The following is a 21,533-nucleotide window of genomic DNA, read 5'->3' as shown; positions in this document are numbered from 1 at the left end:
CAAGCTCACTTTGGGTTTATGGGGGTTTTTTTAATGCTGAATCCCGATAGCCCCAATTTTCTTTTGGAATGATCGTTATCCTTTTGGTACGCATTTACAATTTTGCCACGAGCTGCTGCGTTATCATTATCTTGACACCTCCAGCTGTCTGGAAAGTAGATTTTATCTCCTTTCAGTGCAAAAATTTGACTTTCTTCTTGGCTTTGTGAAGTTTTCATTCAACGTTAGTGTCGAGTCAGACCTTGTGCTTTCATCCTGTGGGTGCTTAAAGCTCTAAAGCCTCATATTTAATGAAATCCACATGTCAAGGCCTGTGTGGAAACTGTGTCCTTCTGTAATCCCTGTGCTAATAAACACTCTTTATTAGCCTGACTGGCTAATCACCTGATTAAAAATCAAACGCTCGGAGGGTTAGCATAGTTTGACGAGTAGTGCGCGCACATGCTGAGTTTTATTAAGTGTAATCACATTTGATTAGTGTCGCACAATGTTGTAACAAGTTTCCCAACTTACTTGAAATATTTCACACAGTTTGAATTCGAATTCAAGCGAATGTAAGATTTGAATTTATTTGCTCTGTTCTTAAACTACTGTTTTACCCAATTTGATGATTGTTGTAACTTCCTACACGTTGAGAGAGTGGCAGAAAACAAAAACCAGGAGGTGGGCGCCTCACATGCTGGAAATGACAGCTGTCACTGTGATACTTTCATGAAAGGATGACAATTGTATTGTTTTTACTTCGTTCAAGCAGTGCCCGTCACCGAGAGCTCACCCAGAGTCCATTTAACAACAAAAAACTGGCAAGTAGTGAGTATGTTCAGATTGCAGATGGAAGGCAGAGTCATGTTTCTGCCATCTTGTGTGTTTTAGATCTATAACCATACAGGCATTTTCCAATCTGAAGAACGCCTTTGGAGATGAGGCATCTTCATCCATTTGTTAGCATGTCAAGGACGGGAGCAGATGTTAAAGCTAAGGCTAGATTTAGATTACTGGATTAGATTTGGATTAACCATCCTGAAATTGAAAGTAGAACTAGTAGAACTAATGACAGCCTTTCAGTTAAAGTGGCAAAGTTTATTAGCAGAGAATGGGAATGGTGATTCAAGGAGGCAGAAGAGAGAGGACTGTCTTCTTTATTATGAGGGGAAAATTTTAGCCTGAGATGTGCATTTTGGAATTTTATGCTATTCCTAAAGGGTCACGGAATTTTTAGTGCCTTTAATGCAAATCAGGAGATATTGGTTTTATCACAAACACATTTTGGAATGGCAGAACAGTGTGTTGCAAATCTCCACCTACATAGCTCCATGCTTGATTTAAGGAGTTAAAGCACCAAAATGGACCCAATTACAGAAAGCACTGGGATGTGGTAGGCAGTCACATCCTTCAGGTGAAAGGATCGGCTCAGACTCTGGGGTGTGAACGTCTGAGAGAAGGAAAGCAACACAAAGGGAGTCGGAAGGGATGTCAGGTTTCCAGCTACGTCATTCAGCTCAACGCACCACTGAAGCAGACCCAAATCTGTCAAACATATCATATGTTTAATATAATGTCCCCAGAATGGCATAATTGCATACAATGACATATTTGTTAAAATTTTACTGTTTTAATGTGCTTTTATACTGATAAGTCAACTAAAATCCCTATTCAATCTTTTTTTTTCCTTCTTAAAAGTCTTTTATGCAGTTTCTAGTTCCCTGATGTCTTGTATTTCATCATCCTTCCACCTGTCAGTTCAGATTTAAATGTTTTATTATGGACGGCTGTTGCCAGCATTTAACTTCAACGGAGCTCAACATTAATTCAGGTAAATTTCAGTAAAAAGTTTGGTCACAAAGTGGAGCATTTCTCCGAACTACTGAAGAGCTGACGCTGTTCGTCTGAGAGATGCTTAATGTGTTTGACATTTACTTTTATCTCAAGTCCATTCCATGTTTCAGGCTCTAATTGCCTACTTGTAGCTGTTTCCACTAGCACCGCTGACCAGGACTGCTTCCTCTGAATAATTATATTTCAAAACTCAGTCTAAAAATAGCATGTACAAGCTAAAAGTTAGAATAAAGTTGATTTACATTTTCAAGCTTCTCAGCATCTAGTTAAGCTGTTGCTGTAATTGGATGACACATTGGGAAAAAGAAAAAAATGATATATTAATTCTCGTCTTTGTTTTTTTTATGATACAAGTTATTGCAGAATTTATCACTGGCAAACAACCCTAATTTAGTTAACACAGCAACTTCCTGAAATTACACTGCTCATAATTAGATATTACTAAATCTTCTTTGTAGACCTGGGCCACACATTAGGGGGAGGAAGATGCATAATGACAGGGATAATTGCACACTTTTATATTAAAGGAGGGAGACTGACAAGTTCCCTCTAACCGTTCATTACTCCTATTTTAAAACATTCTAAAAGGCGATTACACTGGTGCGAAGTATTATTCTCAAAGAAGGTAATATTACTTTCAAATCAATATTAATTCTGAAAATTTGAAACAGCAGTTAAGAAACCAGCAGCATTTCATTTAGTCTGACTGCATCCAGTGATCTTCATCAGCAGGATGGAGAATGTTCTGTTACCATGGAGGCTCAATGAAAGCAACTTAATCCACATTTAATACCTGGACTATTATTTGTGCTTCAGTAGCTCATGTGAGACAGATCAGTTCACTAGCCCACACCGATGATCATTCATAGGATGTTGCTATCTCTGTACCATCACCTGTCGCCACCTGACGATTGGATCTTTGCTACCATCAGTCACCACATAAGTTGGTAACGCTTCACTGAATGTTAGATAACATTCTGATAAAATGGTGTTGGACGAAACACAAGCCGGAGGTGGAAAGCTTGTTAGTCACCATCGAAACAAAGCTGAAGGAAGCTAAATAGCCAATAATGAAGACGAGCCTCAATCATGGCCGCTGCTTCGGTTTTTGGTGTTAAAACACCAATAAGTCATCATGTCTACCAGGCTAGCCTCAATGAAAGGTCACCGCAGACACACACAGGTTAAACACGGTCACTAGTTAAACAAAAGTCAGAGCAGGATTAACCTCATCTTCTCAAAGTTGGAGCAAACTCTTAAATTAGACCCTAATGGCGTAGCATGATAGATTATTCAACAAGGTTGCTCATTATTTTTCCTGGATAATACCATGTTAGATATTAGCTACTGATATTTGATCAGCCACTCACCATCACTGTATTTAGCCAACAATGAATTATGCTGATACTGTTTACTGTAACATATCCTCCATTTCCAGAAGGACTTTTCCTTCCTCTGGAGGCTTCATACTTGGGGAAACATTCAGGCATCATTATCTCTGCTCAAGTAGCACCGCCGGGCACAGAACTGACTCAGACTCTCATCCCCAGCAAGAAAAAAGAAAGAAGTGTTTTATAACGTAGTCTCTCATCTCAGACACATTTCAGCTCAGACTCTGTCATCTTTGATACTTGAGTCTGTTAGATTTATTAGAGTAAATGTGTCTCGTGGTTCAAACTTAAATGATCAACCTTCAACTGGATGTAGAGATTTATGATAAGATGCCAAATCAAGTTTGGTTTTAATGGGACAAATTATGTCATTTTTCAAATTGTGGTCGGAAACACGTGTGTGGATGTAAATCTCCTGTGCATTCAGTGTAAAATACACAAACACAGCCGCAGTTAAATGCTGCGGCCATTTCTCATGTCTCCAACAGTGTGATTTTTTTCCTCCCACGTCTTCTTCACAGTTTTATCAAAGAATATTTTCTGTGTTGTGTTTTGGAAACAACAGATTGTCCCGGTCTGCAGATTCAGCTGCACGCTGTTAGTCATCCTGTTTCAACAAACTGTGTCTCATGAATTCACTCCTTGAAAAGGACGGCCGTTGCCAAAAGCTTTATAAAAGAGACAGATCAGTTTAAATCCACCAAAAGTCAGCTAATGAGCACTTAGCAGTTGGTTTTATGTAACGGTCAGCTGAGGATCGGTTCTTAAGGTTGTGTCATCCAGTCTGATGAGAAATCTTTTTTGAAAAAAAAAACCATACATTTTTTAATATTCTGTAAGTGAATCTTTTGTCCTTGCTAGAAAAAGGCAACACACTCACCCCACTGGAACAGATAAATCCATTGTGATAAAAACACAAGCAGCAAGAAGATGGATGTTTGGATCGAACACAATTTTCCATTTTGTATAGAACCGCATCAGTAATTCCTGTTTAATGTTTTCAAAAACACACTTCTACAATTACGATGCAGCTTAAGGAAGATTAATTTAACTCTTCTTGTACAGTACGTCCACATTTCTTCTAGAGATTTGTTTATAATCTCAAGATAATTAAAAAAGCCAATTAATCATCACAGGCTAATGTATTTAAGAACCAAATACTAATCTTCCCTTTATTAAAAACCGCTGGACAAACCCTAGATGTAACATAGCCTTCGAGCTAAGTGTCAGCCTCCTTTCTAGATACAATCCATTTATAAAATCTGACTCATGTCCAGAAATGTTACTGTCATTTTGCAGCATAACTTTTGAGATGAGGCAATGTTTACAGATCAGTCAGTGTGTGTGGAGTGGGTCCTCACAGCGACTCCACTTCAGGATACAACGGGCAGGAAGGGAGGAATGTGGCAGAAAAGTCAAGATCGGACAAACCGCTTTCCAAAAACCTCTGAAAAAAGACTCAAACGGAAGCTGGATCTGTTTCCACTTTTTGTCATGAATGAAAGAATGAATACAGGTTGGGGCTGAAGTACTGCAGTGGACAGGTGTGTCTGGTGAGGAAACTGCTCCCAGGTACATGAGGGGGAAAACAAGAGGGGAGTGAGGGGAGGAATACTGCTGATCTTGACCGAGAGATCGATCATCTCTCCTTTGCTGCATGAGTCGCTTACGTTCACACATCTCCGTGTTACATGTGTTTAAGGTTTGTGGGATTTGATCATTTCACTCTGGGGGTTTAGAAGTATAATCCTTAGTACCCACCGCGGAAGTAACTAATAATCATTTCCTCAATGAAACATGTCTTTAGCAAGAGACATGCCGGATTGCGACTCGATATTTGTGGCTTTTCAGGGGGAATTAAATCAACCTCCCTCAATCAAGCAAAATCAGTGGCTTCTAAAGTAACACGATGGGATAAATGGATTTCTTTGCAGCTCTGTTAATTCGAGCTTGATTGCAAGGAAGATGAAGGGCTAGAAATACATGCAGTACACCTGTGAACACATTTTCATCATGTGAAGTTTAAATATATCAGTAAACACATTCATTGTTACTGTGGAAACCGTCTCAGCCCAACACGCCCATTTATTACCTCACATCCTGCACAAAGCTTTGAGTCTGAATGAGTATGAAGAGGAGTAGAAAATAACTACCACGCTGTCCTCCCTCTCCATTCTTATGGAGCTGCCAGATAGAAGGCTGAAGATGAATGTGAGTCTGCATTCAGTTCTTTAACAGCAAAGCCTACAGATTCGCCTACATCCACCGCTGATACTCTATCTCTCTCCTCCAGCATCTCTCTCCTTTATACTTTCACACTCTTTTCCCATTACTCCCCCCTTAATCCCTCTCTTCAGCAGCAGCCTCCAGGTTGTGCAACGTGCAGCATCCAGGCGGAAGATATACATTTGAATCTGAAAGCTGCAGTGTTTCAGGTGATGCGTCAGTAATAGCAGAAGCTAATCACTAAAGGGGTGAACTGACCTACCTCAAAATAATTTTCTGTCTCTTCTCACCTTTTCCTTTTCTACAATACAGTTAAATTATTCACATTGTTGTCATGGCGATCAGCAATCATTTCAAAAGTGACAAATCAAAGGGTCTGTCTAAACTCCACATTAACCTTTTCTCATCATTTCTCATTACCCTTTGGAATCTGCAGCTAACTGGACAAACTTTCCCACCACAAAGACTTTCCAACTTTTTTTTACAAATCATATTTTGGTTTAGGAAGAGATCAATTTTGTGCTTTACTTGAAATTGCAATTTGAAATTTGTGCATGTGATACCCGCCTCAACACCGACCTTTCCATCTGTTGCATTTCTGACATGTTCCCATCCCACCTTAAAGCCTGATGAGTCTCATCTAGGAATAAAAAGTGAGACTATACTCTCATTTGAGGAGGTGGAATACCAAACACCCTGTGAGGAAATAAATATGAGGGATAGAGCTGGTACCACAAGAGAACAACTCATTAAAATGATGGCATGTCACTTTCAGAGACTCAAAGTATGGTGGAGGGGAAATCATATTATAATATAGGGAGTCATTTAGGGCAAAGTCTTTGACTGGGAAAGCACTTCCTGTACTTATCTACTGTATATGCAGAGACCCTGCAGCCACTGTGTGCTTGAGGCCCTCTGGATGACTGATGCAGGGTTTTATGAGTTCATCAGTGGCCCAGTTTTGCACTAATGTGACGTCAGTGAATGGGAGAGCAGTTGAAAAGTTTTGTGACCTGGATTAGTCTCCGTGGCTGCACAAGACAACATCAGCGCTGTGATTTCCTATTCCTGAGAGCACTGACTCATTGTAACAGAAGCTGCTCAAAGGCCGACCGGAGTCCTATCAAGCAAGCAGCTATTTCAGGCTGGGGAACCGGCAGTGTCAGGGTCTGGTCAGCTAATCCACAGCACACAATTAAAATACAAATGTTCTAAATACAAATAAAAAAAACAACTTTATACCTAATTAGTGTGTTTAAACATAAACCTCATTTGAGAAAATGCAACTTTTTTAGAATGTATCTCAGACAGAAACTCCTGCAGTTTCCCAGAAGCCTCATTTTGCTCATTCAGAAGCCTTTTTATGACAGTGAATGATGTTGATTGTAACCAGATAATAACTGCAGATCTGTCTCTGTCTCATCTGGACTCTGCCTTTTTTCTGGCTCTTTTACTTCCCCATGAATCGAGACATTGTTCATGCCCGTCGCAGATTTCGCGAGCCGTGCTGCTTCTGCCGCACAGCAGCAGCGGTTTGCGAGCTCCGTGCACGAGAGCCCCCGGGAATGAAAGCTGGTAATGCAAAAATTCACACAATTTAATAATCACACACCAACCGACAGACGACCCACGCTGTCTGTCTGTGACCTTTAACCCTTTGTTCTGAGGGAGGGCGGTAAAGTTCAGGCATGCCAGCTCAGTGCAGACTGTAACCTTCACTGTTTGTGTCGTCTTTAAACAGAAGTAAGTCTCTGATGGAGACTGATGGAGGTCAACATGTTGGAAATTAACCAGTGGACATCCACGGGTGGAGGCTACACCCACTCTGCATCACAGACTGTTGGTTACCTGCAGTAAAAGGTTGAAATTTTACATTATACTGGCAACAGAAACAAAAGGAATCCTATGTGGTTTGTATATAACAGAAATAAAGTGAAATAATAACAAAGAAGTGTTTTTGTCAGGTAAAAAAATAATAATGTGCTTGTTTCCATTAGTCAATTCCCCTGAGGGAAACTCCTTAAGGGAACAATAAAATACTACTACTACTACTACTACCACTACTACTATTGTAAAGTCATTTTGGTGGACTTCATATAAGTATTGTGGCCGATATATTTTTTTGGAGTGAATAAAAAGATGAAAAGTAATACAATTTTGTATGACAACTGTTGTAGTACATGACTGTATGAAGATATGGAATGCAAACATTTCTAAGATTATGTTGTTTTAGTGATGAAAGATTCAGAAAAGAGCAAACGGAAGAAATCCCTCCGGCTAGTTTTTGCCTAAGAGAATACAACTTACCAACAAAAAAAAAAAGAATTCGTAATGATCAGAACTCGCACACGGTGGGAATTAAACGCAGGTGGCAGCAGTCGAGCCACTAAGAGGTTAAAAGAAGGGAGGCCATTTGCGGTGTTCGGTCAGACACTGATAGGTCACGGCTCGGTGGTCTGCTCTCTGCGCCTCTCATCCGTGAAGTAACGGGCTGCGGATCTCCGCCTCCAAAAAGATGCAATGATTTCACTTAGACGGAACGAGGGGCCGATTTCTCCCCCGGATTCCTCCTCCTGCAGCAGCATGAACGACAGCGGGCTGTGCGGTTCTCCTGCGGGTCTTGTTGCGGTGTGACTTTGTCGGACGGACGGAAGTTTCGGGAAGTTTGGTGAAGTCGAGACGAAGGTAAAAAACAAAAGAAAAAGCGCAGCGGATGAAACGCGTCAGACTTCTTCCCTGAGCGTCACTTTTTTTTTTTTTTCTTTTTTTTTTTTGCTGTTGTTGTTAGTCTGAAATGCACAATCAACAAACAGGTGTCACAATTTGTAGTCATTATCGATGAAGAAGGATATCGATAAATGAATGAAGGCTGTAATTTTCCTGCGTCGTCGTGCGCAAAAGAAAAAAGATCTTCGACGCACTCGTCGTGATGCGGCCGCTGCTGCGCGCACCGAACTTTATTCGCGTTACCGTTAACGGATGTAAGAGTTAGAACATCAGCGGGTGGGGTCTGACCATGATGGAACAAAAAACCCACATTAGAAGAGTCTTCTTTATTTAATGAGGAAGAGTTCGATCCCCGATGGTTGACGTCTGCATGTAGTGGCGATCATAGACTCTTTGGGGGGGGGTTGGGTATTAATTAACTTCCTGCATGCACTATAAACTATATCCAGCTGTCATCATGGAGTTTCTTTTCTTCTGCTTTTGACTGACTTGATGTAGTTGTTATTTAAATGCAGCTGTTTGACATGACGGCTGTGCTGGTGCACACGTGCAGCGCAGCATGCATGTAGAGAACCTCAGCAGGAGAACCTGCACCCCCACCACCCCCCCATCAACACAAGGTCATGAGTCACGACACGATCCCACTCTGCCTTTGCAGGTGCTCTCTGATTTACTTTGCGAGGCATGATAGCCCGGATTTATGGCGCCTGACATTTTCCCTCCATACATTATGAATGTGTGACATTTGAAGCAAAAAAAGACACAAATGTCAACATAAACACATTCACACTTCTTTTCTTTTTTTTCTCGCCAAAATCAGATTACAAGATGGGCTTTGCTTCCTTCCCCGTGTCTAATTCATATCACTGGGATTTGTTTGAGAAAAGGAACATTTTAAACGTCGTTCTAAAACATGTATAATACATAACACATGCAGGGATGCGACTGTTTTTGTTGATCTGCTATTCAACCAACGTGACGGAAACACAAAGCCTCTACAGTGAAGTGGATTAAAGCAACACTTCAGAGCTGGCGGTGTTGTCCACTCTCCCTCTCTCAAGGAGAAACACTTTGAATGCATCTCACAGCCTCTCGGTTTCCGACAGCCCGTCTTCTCTCAGCTGTCTGTGGCTGTCAGGCCTGGGAAAAACGCCTCTTTACCACACAGGAAATGACAGCCAGCAAGCAGACGGTGTTGCTGCCGGCAGCTGATTTAACCTCACTTCTACTCCCTGATGATCAGGATTATTGTGGATTATTATCCTGTTCTTTCAATTTTTATTTTTGGAGGATCCTGATCAGATTATTTAGGTCCTGCGGTTTATTTCTACTTTATTATTTGTGTCGTTTATCAGCGGGTAACACCACTAAAGGATGTGGCTTTAGTGTGAATGTGCAAGCTCAATAGAGGTGGTTATTTCCCATGAGCTGCATCACGTACTGACTCATGTGAGAGAGCAGAGGGCAAACGGGGGTTCAGTTAGTGCTTCATGCGTTAGAAAGTTTTGATGGTGTTTAATTGTCATGCAAAGAATTGCATTCAATAGTTTGTGTTAGTGTAATGGTATAAGTCTAATCATAGCGCAATAATATTCATTCCACTTATGCAGAAGAAAAAATATTTATTGCTACTGAAATCAGAGTTCAGAGCTCCAAATTTAACAAACTGCCTTTTTTGTTTTTTTCATTTATCCTGAAACCTAAAAGTGGTGCCATGGTGTCTGCTTTTACTGATTGATGATCAGTGATGATCACGTCAATAGTCACTTAATCTTAAGTACTTCCAGAGGCCAATTGAGTTCTTCGCTCACAGCAGAACAAGTTTCACCAAACCAAATTACACCATTACTGAGCGCTACTCAAACATTCAAAGATGGAAAAATGACATTTCTGTTTCATCCGGCTGATTTTAGAGAGAGAACCATTAACGATTCAGGCAATAAAATATTTATGGTGCACTGAAGTCATCCTAGTCAGACAATTGGGACAAATCTAGGTACGCCTGACTTCTCATCAGAGTTCTCATTCATTTATGAGAAAAACGAAGGAATGTTTAAGATATTTTTCAGTAAATAGTGTATTGTATAGGGTGCTCACTAGTGAGTGATGTAAAATTTTAAATGTGAAAAGTAGAAATTGGCACAGGGTGACAATCGTCTGAGTATCATATCTGCTGGGGTTCTAGACGCAATAACCACTTCCTGAGTTGGGCTTGGTTTTTGCTTGCAGGGACAGCACAGGATGGTATTTTACCTGAGAAGAACGCTTAAGAGAACATGCACATCTAATAAAAACTATGCCACAGGTTTTAGGAGTAGGAGACCCCCTAGATTCCTAGACTTCAGATGTTACTGATACATTTTATGCAGCTGAATCCTTCTCCAACCTCTTTTTGCTCTATCTTAACTCGACTTTTCATTCCAGAAGCATGTTCCTAACCGAAGCCACTCACATTATGTAACTGACCAATCTCAGGCAGGTAGATTTTTTTTTTTTAATTCACTTTGTCTGGACTCCTATTCATCATAGCCGTGACGCCAATACAGCTTAAAAAGGGGGGCAGATTCATACGTTACACCACAAACTGTGTTGTGCGTGGCGTAGACTGTACCCACTCCTGTAGTGAAAGGATATTTTTAGAAGACAGTGTGTATAAATAAGAGATGAAAGCTCTGGCTTTTTATCAGTGGGTCTCTGTAGTTGTGAACCAAAGAGGAGGAGGCAGCTTGTTAGGATGAAGACTGTGGGACATTGAGGAGAACCTGCCAGCTGATTACTAAAGTGCCATTTTGCCACATCGAATTATCGTGTTTTATATTAACAATGAGCTAAACTGTGGATTTTAAGTTTGTTTTTTTTCGCTGAATGTAATGCAAAGTGCTTTTCTTTTTCCTGGCCACAACAGTCTCTAAATGATCCAAACCTTAACGACAATTCTTTATCAAGACCCTTCGGTGGTGGTGACCTGATGCAGGTTCTGATACAAAAGCCAGTGACAAAAGTGTACAAATAGAACACCCGTCTTTAATTTGGGTTTGAAAGGGAATTCCGCAAAAAAAATATGCTTCATGGCAACGCTCAGTATCGCTTGCAGGTGTATGTTTTGCACAATTTTGATTGATACATATCTATACAGGTAGAATTGTTCATACATCAGCAGCATTTTTTTTGTTCTTATACTATTCGTACCTCTCTGGTTTCTCAGTCCTGGGATGCTCCATGTGTGATGTCTACATAAAGAAATCATTTAGTACTTCTCACCGCACGTATTCCCATGAACGGTATTTTAATCAGCATTAGCATGCTTCTGTAATCCACCCATGGTCTGACATTGGGCTGGCAACGACAGGATGCTAAGAATAGAGAAGCAGGGAAACGGCGGTGCTGAACTTTGATAGTCAGTAATGACGCATGAAAGTCAAACCGTCACATGCTCTGTTCTGCGCTGTGTCACCATCGCAGTGATGGAAACATGTGTTCTCCATCTCAGCTGTAACAGCAAAGCTTCTCTGTGGTTGGTCTTCACGAATGTACACAAGGCAAAGTGCACAAGATGTCCAGATCTTTAAACATCATTGTGTGATGTGGGCGGTGTTTTTAACGTGGCTACACAGATGTATGAATGTTGTCTCTGACTAGAGTGACTTCATGAGCTATTCCTTTAAGTGGCGCTCAGCGACGCCGGAGTACGACCTGAAGCCACAGCGTGTGAAACTGTAACGAAAAACGCTGCCTTTCCTTCAATAATGCAAGATGTTCCTCCCTCGGCCTCCAGGTCAGAGGCTTTGTGCATTCGCTTAGATCCTCAGTAATACTGAATCAGACCCATGTTTTTTTTGCCTAACTTTATGAAGGTTGATATTAGTCTTACTGTTCTTACTGAGTATAAATCTTCAACATCTTTTTTTTAAAACTACTAGTTACTAAATATCTGCTCATGGTTCAGTTGCTTGGAGGTGAATATTTGTGAATAAACTCATGAAAGCAGAATCTGAAGGGAATCCTGTAGGATCTGACTGGCAGTGCCTGAATGTACAGGTTTATCTATAGTGCCTCAGAGGGTTATTAAAAACAAATATTGTGCTGATCATTCCTAATCATTTCAAGCTGTTTTTATGACTAGTTAGAACAAGGTTATTACTGTGTCTTAGGCCCCGTCCACAAGATGACGGATTTTTTGAAAACGCAACTTTTCTGTTGCGTTTACGCCTTCCGTCCACACGACAACGCAGATATCCGGAACGAAAACGCAACTTTTTAAAAACGCTGGCCGAGGTGGATTTTTTTTTAAAAACGCTGGGTGTGCGTTTACGTGTGGACGGAGATTTCTTTTCGAAAACGCTGTCATGTGGATGCAAATCGTTTTTGATGCGTTTTTAAAAAGTTGCATTTTTTTTAAAAATCGTCATCGTGTGGACGGGGCCTTAGACCCATATATGCCTATCTTCAAAATTAGATTAGAGAGGTAATAATTTTCCTTCAGGTTTTGACTCAACTGATCCAATCAAAGAAATAAATGAAACAGGAGTCCTTTGTGGTTGTGTGACTCAGTGCACCAAATTACAGATTATAATCCAGTCCCTTAAATCAAATGAAATACCGTGAAGACTTTTAAAGAAATTTGACCAAACGTCCTAAGTAGTGGAATGAAAGCCTAAGAAGACAAAGAAGACCTTTAGGAAGAGAGATCGTTAGCTAATGATGCTAAAAGGTCCCAGATAAATACAGGTTTCAAAGCTTCTGTAACCTCCAGAATGCTTTACATGATTTCTTGTCCTTATATCATCATCTGCATACTGATATCAGAGCCTTCATCTTCATCATCCTTCATCACCCCAGATGATCCCTCCTCTCACTTCTCCCATTTATGAAAAAACCTTTATTGCTTTTGCTTCCTTTAGGCTAGATTAGCATATCTTCTGTCCTTTGTGAGTCAGATGAGCAAGAAAGTTTGGATTTACAGTCCACATCACATTCCTTCAGATTCCAAATCAATTATAACACTATTATAACGCTTTTAAAGCAGAGATATTGTTTTATTAGTAAAGGCTTTTCAAATCCGGAACATTCTGTCAAAACCCTAAGGCTGTATTTTTATATCAGGCAGAAGTCAACGGAAATGCATCAAATTTGTGACGTTATGTTTCTTACTACAGGGTGGGACCCAGAGCCATGACTCAGAACTCTGAGACAACTTGAACGTTTTAACGGAAGTTGTTGGATTAACAGATGAATTAGAGAAAATGTCCAAAGTAAGATCTTATGACAGGTGACCAGGTCACAGAGAACAGACTGCTTTCCAGAATGTGTCTGATGCAGAGTGGAATGAATGGATCTGAGGAAGAGAAGGTTAAAAAAAAATATTAGGAAAAGATAAGCAAATGAGTTTAGTTAGAGCCACAAAGTCAGGTAAGAAGTCAGATGTTTTTGCCATTTTGTATAAATGATGAGACGATGAGTCCTGGTTGAGATGCCAGTGCTCATATACAGTTGTGTGCAGGTGGAGTTAAAAATAGTTTCCTCTGACATGTAAACGTCAGCTTGTGGCAAGTGCATTGTGAAATATTCCTGAGAAATACTAACATGGTTCACATAATCTGAGAAGATGGCTGCAAAACTAATTTAGCACACACTAAGCAAAGATGAGGACACAAGCACATAGTTTGTCCAAGGATTGAATTTGATTCGAAAAAAAACATTTGCTTCATTAACATGACCGCCTTTATGGCTCTATTAAAGTCAGTGAAAAGGGAATAGTGGATCCATCTCTTTACCCAGATCTACTCCAGAACCCATCGGATCCATTATTTACCCACCCTGTCCGCTTATTTCCAAGAAGATTATTCAAAACCGATAAAAAATGCAGGTAAAAAAAACCTCTGTCATGGTAATTCATGGATCTACCCAGATTATCCAGATTAAATAAAAAATAAATTGACAAAAAATATTGTTATACTTTTGTCCTAAATCAGAATCCGTTATTAATCTCCCGAAGGGAAAATTGCTTAAACTGAACTCTAGAATTAAGTCAGTTAAGTTTTTTCATTGTATATGAACAAATGGTCTGCATGGTGTTCTAAAAGGAGCACATGTAAGTAGATGTCCTGCTTTTTGTTGGTGCCCTTTAACCCAGACGGGAGTTAGTCCCCGCTCAGATATCTCTTGTGTGCAGAGACTGTCTGTCCATTATCTCTGGTTGTGTTTGTAGGAATCGATGGAGTAGTTAAAGGTATTGGATAAACTCCATGCTGTAGAGAAGGAAGGTGGTTGGGTTGGATAAGCTCAGGCCTTTGAACGGTGGCATTTGTGTTTGTACATCCCATCAGAAGTGCTGCCTGTGATCCAGTCATGATTGGCTATCATGGATTATGTGTGTCTGGTTGTTCAACTAAGTCATCATCATCATCATCATCATCCTCAGCCTTGCTTGTACCTTGCAATCCTATCCCCTTCCTCTAACCTGTAGGCATTACCTTCACTGGGACAGCAAATCGCTGATGGTTACAAAATGGACCTTTGCCTCCAGCACTAGTTCAACCCGGGTCGGCCATGTCTTCCTCTGCTACCGCAGCTCCAAACTGACGAAGAACAACTGCCCCAGCCTCACCATCACAACAGTATCGATATTCAAAGTGCTAACAGTTGGTGCCTTCTACTTTTTACACCAGCAGCAGCCACTAAGGTAACTGCTCTGGCAGCCTGGACAGTAGCCTAGCCATGTGTCCGTGAGTTTGTCGACTTGGCTTGCCAAACCCCGGGGGAGGACCTGCAAAGGAGTTGTGTTACACTCCCTGACGGTCCTTATACATGTTTAATCTCCTGCTCTGGGAACAGAAGCCCCCTTTGTTATCTAATCCAGCCCTCTCCTCCCCAGCCTCAGACTTTAGTGCTGCAAGACTGTTCGTAGTTCGTCAACTGGCCGCTGAACTGATACGGATCGGCCAACAGCTGAAGAGCAACACCAGCAGGATTTGGTCAGGTCCAAGATATCTGCTGTCAGGACCTCTGAGCTAGTCTTTCAGTGAATTGGCCTGGATGTGAAGAGGGCTTTAAAGCAAACAAGAAAAAGAGGGAGGGCTGTCTGAGGTCCACCAAAGGTTGTGAAGATCTTCACCTTTTCAACACAAAGCCTCAACTTTCCCTAAGCTGATCTTTGAACGACACAACAGAAGAACTTTTGCAACCAAGGATCTAGAAAAACGAAGTGCTTTAGGGGTTATATTTTCATTTTGGTAAACTAGTCTGGATGATGAATGACACTCTTAAACCCCCTTCGCTCCAGGTGAGCGTCCCAAACGATGCTCCAGGATACTCTGATGGAGGAAGTCAAGTCGTGTCTGACGGCTCCATGCGGTCCAGTTCCTCGACCCCGACACTCCGCCGCAAGCGTTTCAAGATGCGGCGCATGAGGAACGTGCCCAGCGAGAAGGAGATCGAAAAGGATCGCCTCACCGTCGGTCGCTTTTCTGCCCGTGCTCGCTCCGGTTCGAAGGAGTACCTCCAGCTGCCTTCCATTGAAATCACGCCGTCCAGCGATGAAGACGCCCCTTCTTCCTGGTCCAGGTGCTCCACTCCCAGTGCGTCTCCACGACGCAAACGTTTCCTGTTGAGGAAGTGGCTGAAAGTCCGAGAGAAGAAGGAGCAAGGCAGCGACAGCAGGTTGGTACGGGTTCACCCTTCTCATCCCTACCCTCCCCACCTCTTACCTAATACCTCCTTGATGCTTCAGGGCTCCTGCTGCCTGCACTAATGTGTGTTTAGCTCCTATGTAGTTGTATTTTCATGCTTGTTCAACAGCGAGCAGCATAAAGACCGCACACATTTTATGCAAAAGATAATTGCAGCGATGGCTTTGTAGGCACTCTACTAAAACTAGATAAAATATTAAACTGTTGGCCTCAGAGAAATTTCTCTTGAGTCTTTGCTAATTCAACAGTTTTTGCAGTCTTTTTTTTTTTTGTAGATGGCTACTAAGTATATAGTGAGCAACTTTTAGGACAACATTCAAACTCCGATGACTCAAGTCAGTAGTTTGTATAAAATTACAATCTCAATTTACAGACTAGATGTATTTAGGGTTTAAAATGAAGGAATTTGGAGATACTGCATGACAGCAGCACTAGAGGAAAGGTCACAGGGTTAACAAAATGATTAGGCGTCCTTTTACATGTCTAAGGTAAGCAATGGTGTCTTTAGGGGAAAGGTGACAGGGTCAATAACTGTATCAACCCCGTCAACATCAGCTATTTTAACAATATCAGTGAAGTGACCTTCCTCACTGATGTGAGCAAAAGCTGGGTGGGAGCTGAATGGAAATGAATATATGAGAAAGATCTGAATTGTTTGTATCTGGATCCTCAGCTTTTCCCTTCAGGGGTCGCCACAGTGAATCAGTTGCCTCCATCTAACCCTGTCTTCTGTATCCTCTTCTCTCACAGTATCTGGATCTACTGTACGATGAAAATTTCAAGTAAACCCAACAAGTTCATAGAATCTTTTCAATAGACTTGCTCAAATCAATTCATGAGCCTGTAAGTTAGCTTATGTGGATATAAAGTGTCCCATGTATGTTTTGGGCTTTATATTCTTGCATTAGAAGTTATTTTACATCAGAGTCCAGAGTTGGTTCCTCTGAGCTCAGAGCTTATATCGAGTTGGATAAATTGAGTCTGCTTCCTTCATTGTTTCCTAATTAGTCACAAACATGGCCCGCTTTTATCTGTTTTTTTTTTTAAATAATGGTATCTTCTGTCCACCTATGACGAGTGCGTCTGTCAGATGAACCATTTTTTGGGTAGTAGTTATATCTATCCATCGAAGAGTCAACACTGGAATGAGACACCTGTTCAGCACTGAATCCTTAATCACCCTGTCAGTTCCTTACTGTTTGCAAAGGAGACACCGATTCTCTGGAGGCATGAGTGCATAACGGCAGCAGTATCCTTCATTCTGCCATTATCCACCACATCGTGTGTTCAACCTGGCTCCCCCTCAGGGTTTAATGTGGCTATTCTAACAAATGGTTTCCATCTTAATATAGTGCTACAGCGTTAAGACTACATAATCCTCCCCAAGCTGCTCCTTGTTACTCAATGTATGTGGTATATAAAAAGGAGCTCGACATAAAAAATTCACATGGGTTCTGTTCGGTTATGTTATTAGCTCAATCTGGCAGGCGTGAAGGTGAGGGTGGTTCAAAATGAATATGCAAATCAGAGTACGACTGGATGTATTCCTTAAACTGGGTATATTCGTCTACGTATCTGTCATGAGATCACGTTTGTCATCGGCTGAAACTAAATTATCATTTTAAAAAGTTTAGTAACTGAAGACTAACTTTCAAAGAGTTGTGTCAGGCCAAAGGAGCGTTTACGCTAGAGTGTTTCCAACCTCAATTCTCCTTGTTAAGCAACACATTGGACCTTTGACCTCCACCAAAGCTTGTAGGCATTGCGGATTCTGTTCACTATAAGTTGCTGAATTGGCGTTTTTCTCCCGGGTCGTGTTAAGTGTTTGCTTTTTGCTTTTTTGCTACCACTTGTTTTATAAGCGTTCACCTGCCGCTCAGTATTTTCTTTTCTGAATGCTGTTCACTCATGAATGCATGAATAAATCAACAGCTTGAAACCTGTTTCTTTGCGCCCAGTTAATGAACAGACATGGTCAGACGTTTAGTTAATGGAATACCGACTGCGGTGTAGTGTGAACACTGTTAGCATGGAACTCTCTTCGTGGCAACAGATTAAAATAATGTAAGTAATCTAGCAGCGTTTATGCTGTACCTTGTGTTTTATTGTATTGTCATGAGAGTATTTTATCTTTGACCTCATCTGACCTCAACGAGGAGCTCGTTCTCAATAATACTCCAACCGCTCAGTCCTCACAGCTTGTGTCATTTATTTGCCTCAATCACTCTGGCATTTCAATCCCATCATTCTCACCTTGCCTCTCCTTCATTATCTGTGGTGCAGAAGATATGTGGTTCAGAACAGCGGAAGCTTCCAGACAAGCTGGAATTTGCTGCTCTGCCGACTGATATGAGCAGGGCTATTTTGAGGCATCTCTCAGCGAGCTCGCGCAAACATTTTAATATTTCAAATCAGGACATCTCATAGTTTTACTGTTTGTAGAAATGTTTTAAAATATCTGACAACTATTCAGAGTGCTTCATTATAATAGCTGCAAGACACGGAGAATTGACTTAATTATTTTCATTTTTGACTTTAATATTGTGTGTCTGCTGGTAATTCCCACATTACAGTCAGAGCCGGGGGCAATATAGCATCTGTTCTTTGAAAAATGCTCATTGAATCAAGTCTAAGTGGAGAATTAATGATTCTTCGCTATGTATTTAAACATTAAACACAATAAATTTGTGCAACTTTCAGCACTAATGAAATATTTAAAGGCAATGTGGGTGTAAAGAATGAGACAATCAAAATATGCAAGAGAAATTCTGATTTGCATCATACATTTAATGTTTGTGCTTTAGATGTTTTGTTCTTGTGAGTCCAGCTAAAACTGATGGGGGTAGGGGGTTGGTTTCTCCTTCTCGCTGTTATGTTTGCGTGCAAGTGATGAATAATTTGGTGCAGTCATGTGTCTGTTTTCTGTCCATGTGATGCAAAATTTAAAAGTAAACAACATTCATAAACCCAGAAAGAAACGTCACATCTGCCGTTGCAGCACACATGTCTGTCCCGTCCCCCCCGAGAGAACAGCTTGCAGATGCTCTTTACCTGCTGCAGAGACATCATTAGCCGAGAGAGAAAGGGATGGAGCTTGTGTGATAATCCCTACCCTAAATGTTCTTTTTGTCAGCTGATATATGCTCACATGTGATGGTCAGAAGGTGCGACAGTTGTAAGGTGAAATTATCTTCACTCAAATCGATGTTCAAATGCATCTAAACTGGCAATAAAAGGTGTTTTTATTCCACCGTGTCATTGAGAAATTACGGATAATGACAGCTATTATGTTATTTACATTAAAGCTCAATTTTGAGTTGTAGTTTTGTCTTCAAAAGGGGATGAAATCCAGTAAAGCTGACTCCATTTTTATCTGCCTTCAGACCAAATGAAATAAAAGGCTTGTGCACTGAAATAAAATATACGTATTTTGGACCTTCCCCTACTGTATGTCACTGCTTTCCGCTTATTTACTAATGTAGAACCTGACAGTTTGGTAAATATTCTGCTCACAAATGTATGAAAACTGACAAGATGTTTTCATTTGTGAAAGCCAATGATATCATTACAACAGATAACGAAATAACAGTCAATAACATAATAATAGCTGATGATTTAATAAATTTGCCCTTTTTGAAATGTAATAGGCCAATAACGTAATAACTGGCCAATAAAGAAATAATAATCTAACGTAATAATAAACCTTAGCCAAAAATTACAACGTTATCAATCCAGGACTTTTATTACATTATTGCCCAGAAATAGTAGGTTATTGGCCTTATTATATTTCAAAAAGGGCAAATCTATTATTTAATCGGCTGTTATTACATTATTGGCTTTGACATCATTGCACTTAAAAAAATACAATTTCAAGACTCAATTCAAGGTTAAATAGTTGCATCATTGAGTCAAAAAATATTTTCAGAGTACTTCTACAGTATGTTGCACTACAAGTATCTCCACTCTCATAAGCCTTTTCTTATAATCCCAGCATCCCCTTGGGTCTTGATGTGGAGCACTGCGTCATCTTGGTTTGTATTAGAGCAGCCTGAAGAGACAGAGGACTTTATTCTTTATAAGTTATAACTGATTGACAGCAGAAGACATTATGACATGTGTACAAGTCAAACTAAATAACATCCATGATATGCAAATATAAGCTAACTCGTTTTGGATTGGTTACCAGATCTCTCCAAAAGAATAACTTTTTTTTTTTTTGTAGGTATTTCTTTTATCCATATTCGTAAATACATCAGCCACACTCTTACACGTTACCTTTTCCATAGTCTGTGTCATATACCCCCCTCTTGTGTTAGTTCTGGGTATGTGCATGGTGAACTGTTTTTCAACCGTGAGCCAAAAGGACAAAGATGTCTTCAGAATAACAAGTGAGATATTTTTGTGGTTTAATGTGCAGAAACAGCTGATACTGTGAGTTTTTAACATAATGAGCTTCATAACATTGAAGGACGTTTTAGATGTTAAAAACGGTCTCTTGAGTGCTTGTTTTGATGATTTTTTTCTTTGTGTGCAATGGATAATATGCCATAATAGGGCTATTTAAGTAATGAATAATAAATTAGGTTTTGAAAAAGTGTCACATGTCAGTTTGATTGAGCTGGTCCGTATTGATTTGGAACTTCATCTGTCTTTCATGTGCCATGCAGCAGTCAGCAGAGCAGTCAGCAAAGCAGCCTGCAGAGCAGCCATGAGGACGACAGCAGTCGCTTCTTGACTCCATTAATACGTGAGGAGAGGTGAGTGATGATCCTCATTAGCCTCATTCTGAGATGTGATTGTCAAAGGCTGGATGAGAAAACCAGAACTAGAGGCTGATGGTGTCTGATTCTTAATCATTTCTGGTCACTTCAGTCTGTGTCTTGGCGTATGTTCTCCATCAGGGGGCGCTTCCATTTTATATAGGTGCACACAGCCCTGGGTGCATACCTGCTGTATATTTAAATGTGGCTTTTAAGTTCCGTATTTTATTTCTTCAAAATGCATTGAATCCTTCATAACTGATCAATTAGTTTTATGTGAATCTGTGCATATGTGATATTAGGGGAACCATGATTAGTATAGCTATAAAAATGCCAGCCTCTACTTTACAAAGACAGACGGAATAATGTCAATAAGGCATTTATCGGTCGACGTCACCCCACCCACCCCAGGGGGAAATGAACGGCACTGTTGAAAATCAACAGACTTGGACACAATAAGAAGCGAGATGAATCTACAAATGGATAAAGGCATAAATAAATGTATAAATATTTAAAAATCTTAACCGATGAATTCGCATTTTAAAAGCTTAGAAATCATGTTGACAGAAAAGCAACGAATCAACATGAACCGACCTTGTTTATATCTCTTTAACAGTTACGTAACAATCCCATTGTTTCACTGCTGAGGTCACAGCTGCCTGCACCTCTGGCTAGATAGACAGGCTTCATCATTAGCTCTTCATCACCCGGGAATATGCTGCGTGTGATGGGAGCAGCGGTGACAGGCCTGGCCATTAAACCAGCCGCTCAAGCTGCTGAGTAGGCGTGTGCGTGATCATGTTTGAAGCGTGGGCCTGCATGTTATATAGAGTCCCATACTTTATTCCTGAGGTAACACGTCGCCTGTGGAGGAAGTTTCTCAGGATGGAGTTTTGACGATGACA

General features: G+C 40.6%; 1 protein-coding gene across 6 annotated transcripts in view; it reads left to right on the top strand.

Moving 5' to 3' along the window:
- Positions 1-21,533, top strand: part of gramd1bb (GRAM domain containing 1Bb) — a 67,918-nt gene that overhangs the window by 4,286 nt on the left and 42,099 nt on the right. For 2 of the 6 annotated variants that reach the window (XM_068316790.1, XM_068316791.1), the window contains exons 2-3: positions 14,647-15,839; positions 20,536-20,625. In XM_068316790.1, coding sequence (XP_068172891.1) covers positions 15,427-15,839; positions 20,536-20,625 — 503 coding nt within the window. In that variant the 5' untranslated portion in view covers positions 14,647-15,426. Of the gene's footprint in view, positions 1-7,927; positions 8,139-14,646; positions 15,840-20,535; positions 20,626-21,533 lie in introns of those variants that run through there. The other 4 variants (XM_068316789.1, XM_068316792.1, XM_068316797.1 and 1 more) reach the window with 4 other exon arrangements.

Source organism: Antennarius striatus, chromosome 6 (assembly GCF_040054535.1).
Source record: "Antennarius striatus isolate MH-2024 chromosome 6, ASM4005453v1, whole genome shotgun sequence".
NCBI classification, from domain to species: domain Eukaryota; kingdom Metazoa; phylum Chordata; class Actinopteri; order Lophiiformes; family Antennariidae; genus Antennarius; species Antennarius striatus.
Note: the sequence above shows the minus strand (reverse complement) of the source record. Positions and strands in the feature narration are given on the sequence as shown.